The following is a 13,708-nucleotide window of genomic DNA, read 5'->3' on the forward strand; positions in this document are numbered from 1 at the left end:
TTACATATAACTAGGGTAGTCAACTATTTCTGAGACAATTCCGGAACATGTGACTTGTAGATAATTTGAATAAAATTAAAAAACTTCCCAGTAAAAAAACCACATTACATTACATTGTATTTTTACTAATGTATGTATCAAGTACAATGAAAAATGTATATTTTTAAATTTATATTTTACCAAGATACCATACAAGTTAAAGGTTCTACCCCTGTATTAACATTGTACATACATACATACATTTATTATATCACATATATAAAGACGGTAATCTGTGTGTGTGTGTATGTGGGTGTGTGTGTGTGTGTGTGTTTGTGGGTGTGTGTGTGTGTGTGTGTGTGTGTGTGTGTGTGTGTGTCCTAACGCTAGCCAAACATAATGAATCGATAAAAAGCCTAAACTTTGTATAAATTCATTCGCGGTCTCGAACTGGTCACCTCTCAACACAAATATCCTCTATATATGTACATAGGTATATTCGAGTTGGGAGTTAACCGATTACGCCATGGTCCGATCTGAAATTGTCCTTTTTTTAAACATTAATTAAAAAAATTTCATTCTCGCCATATAAAAATACGTAATTAAAATAATTCTCAATTATGTATATTCTAAGCCGGCTTTAAGCGGCCTTAGAATATACATAATTGTAGGTATTAGATTTTGTAAACTAAACATACATATTTTAAAATTTTCTTTTTTCATATTATCCGATTCCCGATTCCGATTTCGACTTTAATTTTAAATTCGGATTTTATAATTTTACTATTATTTTTTCATTTGAAATTCTATTCAAATAGTGGTGATAAATAATAAGTAGGATGGTTTTGCCAATTCGATAATGTACAGTTTTAACAATAAAATCAGATAAATTGGCAAACTCTGATAGGAAACGAACATCTTATAGTCACAAATATCCAGCAGCACTGCAGACATTCTTTTCAATTGAGGCCAACCCAGGTCTTGAACCCGGAAATCTCTCGGTGGTTAGCATAAACGCAACCACCGAGCTATACTGATGGCTAAATAAAAATATATTATAGTTTCAGACACTATTATATTATATATACAAAACTATATAATTTTTTTCAAATTTTTAATATAAAAAATATCAGTAGCTTAAAATGAAACATAGAAAAGGCTCGTAAAAATAGATTAATGTCAATTGACGATAAATTATTTTGTTATCCGTTAGTGGTAAACAGAAGCACCATCGAGCGCTCAAAAGGTATTCAGAACTTCTACATAGATCTAATTATTACTTTATTTATGTACGTAATAATGATCATGTAAAAATTTGAGATTTTGACTTATTGTTTTTAAAAATGTGTGTAATTTATGTGTGTTTTGGAGATAATTCTAATTCCGTTAATCCTATCACACTGAAAAGTTAAACTTAAAAAATTAAGAAACTTAGTTTCTGAATTTTTTCTCAATTTTTTAGGTTGACCAGAAGTGCTACCTCTCTATAGGTCTCCTCTTTGTTAGAAGTTTTGGATTCAATTATCTCCTAAGCCACTCCACATATTAGGCTGAAACTAGAAATATAATAAGTAATGTAATGAAATTTAATAAGTATGAGTAAGTTATGCACTGATATTTTTAAACTTTAAATCCCAAGCGGCCAACGACTGTAGTGTATTCTCGAGAATTATTTTTAATAAATATTTTATAGCCGTACATAACGTTCTGTCAAAAAAGGACGCCAATAGTCATATACGATAGAAAAAATATTTTACTACAATAAGTGGATTATATTGGTTGATGAGTTTTTCTAGAATTTCGTTACATTTTGATGTTCAACCTATGTATGTACATATGTAGATTGGACGAAGACTTCCATTCTGGAACTATGTATTTCGGCCAATTCGGAATAGTTGGGAATCCTACACATATACATATAACCATTCCAAAATCTAGGTGTTCTCAAACATCACAATAGTTTCATTGACTTGTTTAATTAAATTTCAATACAGCAAAAACATACATTGTAAAATTTATTGCGAAATCCCAGCTGTCTGTTAATTTTAGTTTAATGTTTTAAAACGTTGTACATGAACTGATTATTCTGCTGATTCAACGGTTGCAGAGTAGATAAGTCATTTTAGCGAAAATGGGGTTAAAAGTAAACCGAGCGTCGAGAGGCGTATAAATCGCTCATTGAAAAGCAGGTGTTTCAAACAATGGGAAATTCGACTTAAGCAATTCATCATAGCGCGTTACTTGCTATTCTAATTTCCATGATTGTATTTCACTTCAAGAAATTTATATTATGCGAGAAATTCAATTTCAGCTCGAGTGCCCGGCTCACTTTGTACTGTCCGTAGCCTTCTTGGTAATCCGGTTTACACATTTTCCGAAATGAATTTTGTATAATTCCATCTTTGCACTTGCATCCGCAAAACGTTCGCTGTTGCGCTTTAATAGAATTTCTAGGACATTGCGCAAACCTTGACGCATTTTCTCAGAAAATTTTAATAGAAGTTTGCTTTCGTTTAAACAGAACATATTACAATTCATATGGTACACGCCTACTAAACAAGAAAATTTGCCTACATTACATACTACATTACATTTACTACATTACATTTGCCTACATTACATACTGATTTACTGAATAAGGTTAATTTCAGAATCCCAGTTCGGTACTCTAGACGCATTGCACTCTTTTCACTTGATCCTTTCAATACTAATTCCCAAAAATATTCTTATCTGCAGCGCGTTTATCGTATGTTTAACGGAGAGCTGAATGAGGTTGATCTATTTGGTATTTCCCTACATCAATTCAGGTCTAACATCAAGAGAATCTTGACCGATTGATTCATTTCTTCTCCTATTCTATTTTATAACCTTTTTCCAATATTTCCAATAGTTTTATTCTTTAGTTTAGTTATGTAATGTGCTATTTAATCATGTTATAGCTTTCATTATTTTCCTTTTCTTTGTTTATTTTGTATTTACCTTTTTCATTTATTTTATATTTGTAAATTTCAATTTCTTCTTATATTCTATTTTATAACCTTTTTCCAATATTTTAATACTATAGTTTAATTATGCAATGTTCTATTTTGTCATGTTATAGCCAATGTTTTATTATTTTCTTTTTCATTTGTTTTCCTTATATTTATCTTTTTCATTTTTTTTATAATCTTTGTAAAAATCTGTTATTGGACTCGGATGTTACATATATTATATATTTACTATTTGTTTTTTATACATATCTACATCCTGTTGTCTGTTGATTTTTCAATAAATAAAATAAAATAAAATAAATAATACTACATACATTACTTTAATCATATGTAAGTATAAAATTATCCATAATACATATTATGTAGATATGTAATAATGTAGATATGCTCTGTTAAGAGATGATGAATACAACATACCTGTGTATTTACGATAGTGTCATTACGGGTTTTGCCCCAATTCGACACCTATGTCAAAATTTGTACATATGCACTCTATATATGTACATATGTAAATTTATATCATCTTGTGGTTACTAAAAACACAGATCAACCTTCTCCTGCTAGAATTTTTTACATATTCTAGCTTAATTAAATAGGTATCTTCCCCCTCAGTTTCCGCGAATTCGAATTATTAGAGTCTCGAATTCATTGAATCTTATAATGTTACCTACGTAATGTATTTCCAGTAAATTTGCTGTGTATCAAAAAAAAAATTTGATTGTCCATACATGTGTGTATTATTTTTCAAAAATTGTTATTACTTATGTACAAAAATAATCCAAACATATGAGTGGCCTTGAGGCAATTCCTGTCACATATGATGTACATATGTTTCTATGAAAAATAAAATAAAATTGCGGGATTGCCCTAAGGCGACATCTATGGCCAACTTTTTGCATATGTATGTACTATATAAATTTATAACATTATTATAAATTTGAAATTAAATTCAAATAATGGTGACAAATTAGGATAGGTTGTCAATTCGTTTGAAACCGTTTCAACAATGAAATCAAATAAATTGGCAAACTCTGATAGGAAACGATCGACTTGGAGTGACATAAACCCAAGACCTGGTCAGTTACATCGGGCCAGAGATTGAACCCATGACCCCTCAGTTGTTGACATTGTACGCTAACCACTGAGCTATGTTGCTGGTTATGAATAAAATGAAATTTATATTATTTTTTAAAAAACAAAACATTTATTTCAAAAAATATACATTGAAATCACATTTAGCACGTTTATTCTATTCTATCTATATAATAGGAAAATATAACTTTTGAAGTGTGTACTAAATTCAGAATATTTAATAAATTTTTTTTCATATTTCATTTTTCATATTCATATTACTTTTTGTTTTACAGTCGAATTAATTATTCTTTTCTTTGATATTTTGAACCCCAAATAAACAATTTTTTGTTATAAAATCTTTATAGTTATAAGTTAGACTTTCAAAGAAAAGTTTTACGGTGACGTCATAAATTATCAAGAAAATATTGAAACATATAATTTCCAACTAAAGCCTTGTCAAGCGTGGAAAGTCGTAACTTTCGTGCTTTTCTTTCATCGGAATAAAAAGCTCAAAGGCTCCCTTAATACGAACAGCCATTAAGTGTTTGCATTTCTCTATCTAACACTAAGCTATGTAATATCCGGATATTTTTTGCATCATTAGACATATACAATTTTGATGTAAGCAGTTTTTCCTAATGTAATTCACTGTGAGTACTAATACGTGGTATTATTTACGGGATTACGTGTGAAAAGGGTGATTTCGTACGAACGAGCTTTTCCTCCGAAGGCTGTTTGTTTCGCGAAAAGCGTCGGTTCAAATAATTAATTGGACTAATTAAACGAAGCTTACACCATTATGTGAGGGTTGGGGAAGTTTCCTATTTATTCCTAAGCTGAATAAAGTTAAAAGAGCTTCTAATTTGTAGTCGATTCAGCGATTAGTTAGCCGCAGTTTCTCCTACGTAGGGTGTTTGCCCGGTCCACGTCACTTTAGCATCTTGCCACCTAAAAACATTCAATCGCGCCATTAATACAAATCGATTATTTAATGAAATAAAAACATGCACATACTTTGAATGTATCAGCTTTTCAAGAGGCGTTGCATTTATATCATCCCTTAACGCAGTTCCGCCCTCGTGCTCTCCGCGCGTATCCACCGTTAAAAACACTTGGCATCCTCCACAAGTATAGTAATGAAGATCAAACCTTAAAATTGGTTTAAATGCGTAATTTAGTGCCATATTGATTTTTTTAGTTAGATTGGTCTCATCAAGCGTATTTAGTTAGGACTTTGGCACCCTTCGTCAAAGTGATGCTGGGACAGATAGTCATTTAATTTGAGTTGGCGCAATATTGACGCAGTCCGAACTTTAATTACTACCCAACGGATCTATAATGTTTTCAAACAATGAACAGGACTGATTTGAAATACGACGGTTGATAAGACGTGTACGTGTAAACTTACCGTCTTTCTGCATGATAGTTTCTCAATAATTCTCTGTTAGTATTGAACATCACTCCAAAATGGCTCATGCAATACGTCACCTAGAGGAATTTAAATCGCATTTAAGTATCAGAAAGTCTATACACATGTATAACTATAGTTAAATGATCTCACAGCTATGGTAATGAATTTTGTTGATTCGTATATGTATATTTTTTTTAGCAATTTTCACTTACTTAAAGTGATTTTATAATTGTTACTATAAATAATGCCTGACGTTGTGTTTCCATTAATCTTCCTCAAACGACAAGGACATTGTGTATAATCGTTAATTACCCATATTGGCGAAGCTGGCGTTTTCAGTCTAGATCCGGGGGGTTGAATCTCAGTTTCCTGTTTCTCACCGTTACCCCTCCACAGCAATAGCCCTATAGCACTTCTTGCCAAGACGCCATATTGAGGCATCGCCTGCAAAGCAATAAAATAATATTACCCACTAACACACACACAAAGCTTGCTTATCCAAACATATAATTAAACGATAACACTCACATAATGATCCTCGTCTCCGACGTATACTATGCCGTTGTGTAAATATGGGGTTGCCCTGCCAGTCAAAGCAAGCATGACCAAATTCAAAGAACCCTCCACTTGAGATGAGACCAAATAGTTTATTCTGTCATCCAAGTCCTTTTTAATACTGAAAAAAATACTTAATAAAATTATGAACAAAAATTAAAGTAGTTTTTTGCTTTGAAAATATCATCTACCTTTGTGTGCCTCTGCTTAAAACTAAAGAGTAAAGTAATAGAAGTGCTCCGGCTCCAGGTTCTTCCTCGAACTGTAAAAGTTGTAAACTTTATTTGTGCATAGCTCAATAACTAAGATTTTATGTCGTTTTTTTTTACAACTTACCAGGTAAAGGTAGCGCTTTACGAATATTTCGAGGTCGTCCACTTTGAAGAATTCGAAAATATGCAACTTACGAGAAATACGTATTTTTATTAGAAAAATTATTTTTTATTTTATGTAAATAAAAAGCATCCAGATTGATTTTCATAATTATCAGGACTGTAGAGTCGTAAAAAGTCGACCAATTCCGACTCCTTTCTATGATTTTCTTTAATTAATAGTATTACGATATATGGCAACTAGAGCTTCCAATTTTACTGAAGTAAATCCACTGATAAATCTAAATTATATCGTTTCTTTATAAAAATCATGAATTTGAATTACATTATAAATAAAATCGTTGAATTTCACATATTTTGATGTATGTGGCCAAAAACCATTGTTTCCTCCATATCATACATACTTTTCTTTTATTCTTATTTTTTATTAAATTGATTTTTTTGTGTATGTTATTCATACACATTCAATATGAATTTACTTACTTTTTATTTATACATTACATGTCAATTTTTAGTGATTTATCTATTTCCTGTAATTTTTTTTATTTTAAAAATTGCTATTATTTTTGTTATTAACAATTTTATACGTTGGCAAGAAAATTTGATTCGGAGTCGAAATTTATGAATTTTTAAGGGAATTCCCAGCCCTGATAATTATGTAACATCCTTTTTGCATCAAAAATCGTTTTTTTTTATCGTACATAATTATGTAAATATACATATATCATTGTATCTAAAGTCAAACACGATCTAATCGTTGTTCATAGATTCATCCGCCTTAATATATAGCATTAATAGTACACATACATATATAGAATATAATATGAATGTTTTGAACATTTATGATCTAGAAATGAGATTACCTTTTCTGTTATGGAATCTTGATAGTAAGAATGCGAGTGTTGTACATAAACAGTGTCCTGGGGTAGAGCTACGACGCATTTCTTTTGCTCTCCAGCTTTCCAAAGAATTTCACTTATGGCTACGCACAACGCTTCTTGTTGACGTTTCTCGTCCGGATGAAGCAGTCTAAGGCATTTAATAAAATTCTTCTTAAATTCCATTGTCTCTTATATAAACTACAATACATTTCAACGCGCAAACACCATATGTGTATATCGCGCGCTTTAATATACTAACGCGTCCGTTGGCAAGCATTTCCCTTTGGAATCTTTGGGTCGATTGTCGAACAGTAGGTATTTCAGAGAGTAGGCTGCTACTACTGTTAGCAAACCTCTCGTCGTATTTCGCGGAGATGATGGACACCAGCTCTTACTGCCCAAAGATGTCCTCAGCCATTCCCCTCTCGTCGGACATCCGGCAGCGCCGAATATCAACTGCCTCAATTCCTATGGAAGATTAAATTATTTAAATTTAATCTATCAAAATTTAGAAATTCCTTTATCCTACTACACAATGATTACTATTGCCAGCTCCTCAGTTATCGGCGTTCCTCCTGAGACTGGAATCCTAGAACCAGGTGGTCCACGACTTGAACGCGCATACAGTACTTTTTCTGTAACATACAAATATTTTTTAAATTACCTTTCCAACAAACAAAGTTTTACTTTATATGCGTACGTAGAACAATAGATGAAGTTTTGCGATCATGCGAAAATTCGAACTCGAGATTTTGACTGATTCAGAATCGATCACTGGTCACATTTTCAAGTAGGATTTTAACTTCTCAGAAAAGTAAAAAATGTTCTGACCACACGATATTTTTCACACGATCAAGCTTGGAAAAAAATGTGTGTCCGTTATGTATGTGTGTGTGTTATTACTGTGAATTTTAAGTAAATAATGTGTCTGTGACATTGCATATATAACACATTCGATTTTTTTTTTCGATTCATAGGCGCTGATTCGATTTTTTTCGATTCAAAGGATTCGATGTGCCCGGGGGTGAAGGGGCTGGGGGTGCAGGTGCCGGGGGCGAAGGCACCGGGGGCAACGGCGCCAAGGGTGAAGGTGCCGGGGGGGCCACCGGATTATAGTATACATACATATAATTTCGAAAGAGACTTAGTATATATGTTTGTTTGTTCATGACAGTCAATTTATTAAAAAAAAATCAAATGACTATTCAAATAAATTTATATAAAATAAAACTATTCAAATAAATGTAATAAAATGTTTACTATTAGATAAGTCATGTTTAAGCGGTTTATATTACAAATACCGAGCGAAGCCGGGTAAAACCACTATTTTTCAATAAAATTAAGTTGAATAGAATTATGTATGTACAATATCGAGATTATTGGGGACGTTGTTGTACCCCGATGACGTATAATCGCATGGGTGTTGGTATATTAAGTTATTAAATAATAAAAATTAAAGTAAATGTGTCGTCGGCCATGTGTTCGATCCGCATGCGGTCGAATTTTTTTCAAATACTTTTTAAATATATTTAATTTAATATTAACAAATATTTAATTGTTTAATATGAAAAAAATACTAAAAACTACCTACCTAGACATAAACAATTTAAAACATCGATAGAAAAATTAATGAATTAATTAAATTTTCAATAGATGGCGGTAAATTCTTAGAGATTTAACGCCGTCTATTTGCGAAACATTGTATCGAACAGTACATATGGGTCTACGTGACGAGCCAGAATGTTAAATTAAAGAAAACACAAATATCGGAAGGCAAAGATCGAAAATCGAAAGATCTTAAGTCGTAGTGAGTATGTACGTGAGTACATATGTACCGTTTACCATGCACCCTTTTTTTATCTTTCGACTTAAGATTTTTCGATTTTCGATCTTTGCCTTCCGATATTTGTGTTTTCTGTAATTTAACATTCTGGCTCGTCACGGAGACCGATTTATATGGTATGTAGATTAGTTCGAAGATTTTAAAACAACAATCGGCCAAAATTTCACTTAGAACGCACACATACCCACAAATACGTCGGCTTATACAAAAGAGATTAGCGAGGGATGGTCCGGCGTGATCCATAACATCTGCCGCAAAGCGAACTTCCAAGAGGAAGTGCGACCGCAGGTTGTGGGATTTAAACTAGCAACGGATAATGCATTTTGAACTTGCGCGTTTAAACCGAACTGCAACTTCGTTTCGTCCATATATAATACATAGGTCGTTTTTTGTTCGTTTGCATTTCAGCAACTTTTGTTGAATATTTATGGTCACGCACCTGGATGAAAACAAACGTTACCCTCTCTCTGGTTCACATGCATTTTATGCATATACATATACAATACTCTTATATGTTCGTATTTAAAACGAGAATAGTCTGAGAAAATTCCGCAGTAGATACGTACTTCAATTAAAATGGAAGTTTTCCGCGCAATGTGACGCGATATTAACTTTGCATGCCATGAAAAAAAAGAAAAAGGAATTTTTGCTAATCCAGTGGGTAAGTTCTGTGTAATTCCCTTTAAATTTAAAACTGTCGATAGACGAGAATTACCTTTGAAACAAACGAGATTGGAAAAATTTAGCAGAACAAGTCACGACTTGCCATCGAATTTATTTTTTCATATTTTTATTACATTAAGCACTTTTCCATATGAAAATATTTACAAAAAAATAAAATTTAGGTTCAGTTAAAATATCAGCTTATTTATTTGATCATTTAAAAATATTTTTCCGAATCATTGAACAGCTTTGCGTATATGTTTATTTAAAAGTACTTGGGAAAAGTGGTGTAGCCAATGGACCCGAGGAGTTTTTTTAATTTATAATGTTACAAAGATAAAAAATAAAAACAATATAAAACAAAAAAAAAATCAAAGGGAATAAAATAAAAAAAATGGTTTTTGAATCGTGACTTTACCTTTGTATTTGAAGAATGTAGAAGTTCATACACGTTCACGCATACCAGCTATGAGAGCATTTTCGATACAAATTGAGCGCCAATGTAGGGAAACTTACACAAGACAAAAGTTATACTTCCGGCTGTCAGATTTTGTTTAAAAAAAAATTATCACTTTTTAGATTTTAATCACTATAAATATTATACACATTAAATATTAAGATAAAAATAATTTAAAAGGTCGAATTAAAATAATGAAATATTGTTTCAAAAAAAATTACTACTTAAAAAATACAAACATTAATTTTAATTAGTAGAAATCAGTTAGAATCTCCAAGTCGAATTTTCGCATGATCACAAAACTTCATCACAAAAATTCATCATATTGTCATTACGTACATAGATAAAGTAAAAATAAAAAATACAGTAAAAATAAATCTGATGAATTACAAAAACCCATTAATTTTTAGAAAATCGTCGAGCCTATTTTTAAGGAGGTTTAAGTTACCAAAAGTTATTAATTCATTTGGTAGATTATTCCTAATTTTATCTACTCTATTGGAAAATAAGGATTCTCATTTTTTTCTAATAAATAAATCTTATTATAGTCTGAGAGTTTGACCTCTCAGGTGAGTGGTTTATGTTGAACGTAAGAAGGGCATAATTTATAAAAAATTGGATTACATCACCTCTCATCCTTCTCGTCTTCAATTTTTGTCATTCTTCTTTGAACCCTTTCAATACATGTTATGTTCTTTCTAAAATGAGCGTTCCAAATATACATATGTATGTAGAGTACACACAATATGTAAATACGCTTAATTTCAATGATAACAAATCTTTAAATCTATTAACATATCTAACATATGTAACTGTTGAGAAATCTTTAAATCTATTTATTGCTGTGAAAACACAAGATTTACATCATTCATAAAACTGACAAAATATTTAGTTTAAATATTTATCACGTGAATTATGTAGGTTTTGTTAAACAAATAATTCATATGTGTTGTTAAATGTGTAATATTTATACAAAAACTATCAGCTTTCCTTGATTTTATTTAAGCCAAATAAAAATATATTTTTTTAAATGTTCGTTGTTATAATTTTATATTTAACGCGAATGATTTTAGTTGGAAATAAAAGTTTTATTTTGAATAAATGTGTCACTTTATTGTTGACCTGCTTCGACTTGAGAAGTAAACTTAAATTGTACATTCCATAAATTATGTCGCAATGAACAAAACGGGCTTACTGGTAATTATGACAAACGGCAATTTGTAACTTGTTCAGCTATTAATGTTGACCCTTTGCACTAGCGCTCACCCTAACGGACAGACAGACGTAAACCCCACAAAAGCTTTCGGAATAATTTATAGAATTTTATATGGAGCAATCTGACTGCACCCCGATGCGAAGCGACTAATTTCACCCGACGAAACTTTTAATCCCGTGAAAATGCATTCGAATTTCATCGTTTATACCCTCGATCGTAATTTTTGAATAACTTTTTTGCCATCGCCCAGATTTTTCCCGGATGAATTTTCCACCGAAGTGGAAACATCGAAAATAACGAACTGAACAATTTTACAAAATTTTCCTGCGCAATGCATTGATCCTCTATTTCACCGCATTTCAATTGAATAAAACCTCTCCTCCATCACAAACAGTTTGGGCATGCTGACACATAGCAACTCAAACATCGCAGAATCAACAGGCAAACGATCCGAATTGATGTATGTGGCTTTATCTCGTATTCTAACACACAATATCCTATTATATAACCGACGAATAGATGGGTATCCAACTATCATTTCACCATTAACGTATTGTATTCGATGATTCATCATCGATACAGTGGGGTAATTAGAAAAATTTGTCCCGTATGCAAAAGTTGCCAACAGGACATGTGCTCCTCAGATTGATCGAGTTGAAACGGGTGACATCAGTGTCAGATGCGCTGCATGGGAGCGTACACACATACACACATCCAGGAAGACACACACACGCGCATTCATTCATCATTTCAACGCGGGTGAACAGGAAGCGTTTTAATACGCGCGCGCGCCTATAAATGACCTTACACTATATTTATATTTTTTATTTATTTTACTTTTTATTACATTTTCTACCAGAAAAGCCTTACAGGTAAACTCTAATGGCCTTCCTGACCAATTACAAACAATGCAGCATTTTTATAACACAAGTCGCTGAATTACGAGACACTGAAAACTCGCAAATCAACGAGACGTCTCTGAATTGTATGTACATAAATTCTATTATACATTAATCATACTCAAACAGTGGTAACAGGTAGGAAGGATTTTAGACAATTTTAACCGGGAACCGATTCAACAATGGAATCAGAGAAAATTGGCAAACTCCGATAGAAAACGATTGACCTGGAGTCACAAATATCCAGGGCTGACCAGCAGCACTACAGATATACTCTTTTATATAATTTTTTCAACGGACACAACACTACTATATACATAAAGACATTTCCTGAACTTCGATAAGTCAAATTTTTTTTATACATACTTTGACTGTTTTCAGTTAGTGTCAATTGATTTTTCTACCTATATATGCTTAAATATACATGTATTAATATTTGGAAATCCCTTGAGGATCCCCTCGACCCCAAGGGCATCCACATAGTAATAACTTCATAATAACAACTAAATATCGTCCTAATATTGTATTGTATTAATACTTATGCATGTATGTCAAATTAATAATAAGAGGTAAAAAGTCCTCTGAATTGTAATCGTAAGTGAAACGTAATGGAGGTATGTAAAAAAACTATTTAATGAAAAATATACAACAGTAAATAATTGATTATGTTTCTAAAGTAATTAATACTCAAGGAAGGATCTTAGTTTCGTTCAATGTTTCAGCGTTGCAAATTTTCATGACGCAGTCAGTAAATTCAAAGTCCGTTAATAAGTTTTGTTCAAATAATTTGAAGTAATATAAAGCGTCATAATATCATTATAACTGCATATCTAACTCTTCGCTGGGTTGGCTGTGCATTCGATTAAAATTCACCTGCAAAAGTTTTCCCCCAGAGTTCACCACAAAGCAGCTCAATCCAATCCACACCCCTAGTAGTGTAAGTAGTTATCAAGCCGATAAAATATTAGAAAACGACGACCAGCGATAGCTGTCATCTGAAAGTACTCGTGCATTAGAGTTGTCGTATCCATCGGACGTCCTCGAGATGGCACGACCAGATTAAACTTAACGACGCCACGGCCAAATTGCTTCCTAACTATCCTGGAACCAAGAGTTGATGTCGTTCCCCATATGGGTCCCAAAGGACACGACCCAACCCAGCTCGGTCACTACGCCCCGGAGGTATTTATGAAAACTAATGATATTCGTTGCCGTTGTCGGCATTGTTGTTGTTGGTTTTTTTTTTTAACTGCAGTCGTATATTATTTTTATGACTGTCATAACTATTGCACCGGCAAATAAAATCGAATAGACAAAATTGCCAGAGCAATAATATTCTCTATAGCCGGCTACCGATAATGGAGAACGTGGACCAAACGTATTTTCCGATTGTATGTATACTGAGCCA

At 32.3% G+C, this 13,708-nt stretch overlaps 1 protein-coding gene across 1 annotated transcript; it reads right to left on the minus strand.

Moving 5' to 3' along the window:
• Positions 1 to 4,918: 4,918 nt before the first annotated feature.
• LOC143909165 (inactive ubiquitin carboxyl-terminal hydrolase MINDY-4B) lies at positions 4,919 to 7,864 on the minus strand (the record flags this gene model as incomplete). The annotated part of the gene is made up of 10 exons (XM_077427066.1): positions 4,919 to 4,991; positions 5,058 to 5,192; positions 5,452 to 5,531; positions 5,767 to 5,898; positions 5,983 to 6,130; positions 6,201 to 6,271; positions 6,346 to 6,411; positions 7,205 to 7,370; positions 7,482 to 7,690; positions 7,766 to 7,864. Coding segments are annotated over 10 exons (1,173 nt in total), but the record flags the coding sequence as incomplete, so codon positions are not given.
• Positions 7,865 to 13,708: the final 5,844 nt, after the last annotated feature.

The sequence above is a fragment of the Arctopsyche grandis genome, chromosome 3, assembly GCF_051622035.1.
Source record: "Arctopsyche grandis isolate Sample6627 chromosome 3, ASM5162203v2, whole genome shotgun sequence".
NCBI classification, from domain to species: domain Eukaryota; kingdom Metazoa; phylum Arthropoda; class Insecta; order Trichoptera; family Hydropsychidae; genus Arctopsyche; species Arctopsyche grandis.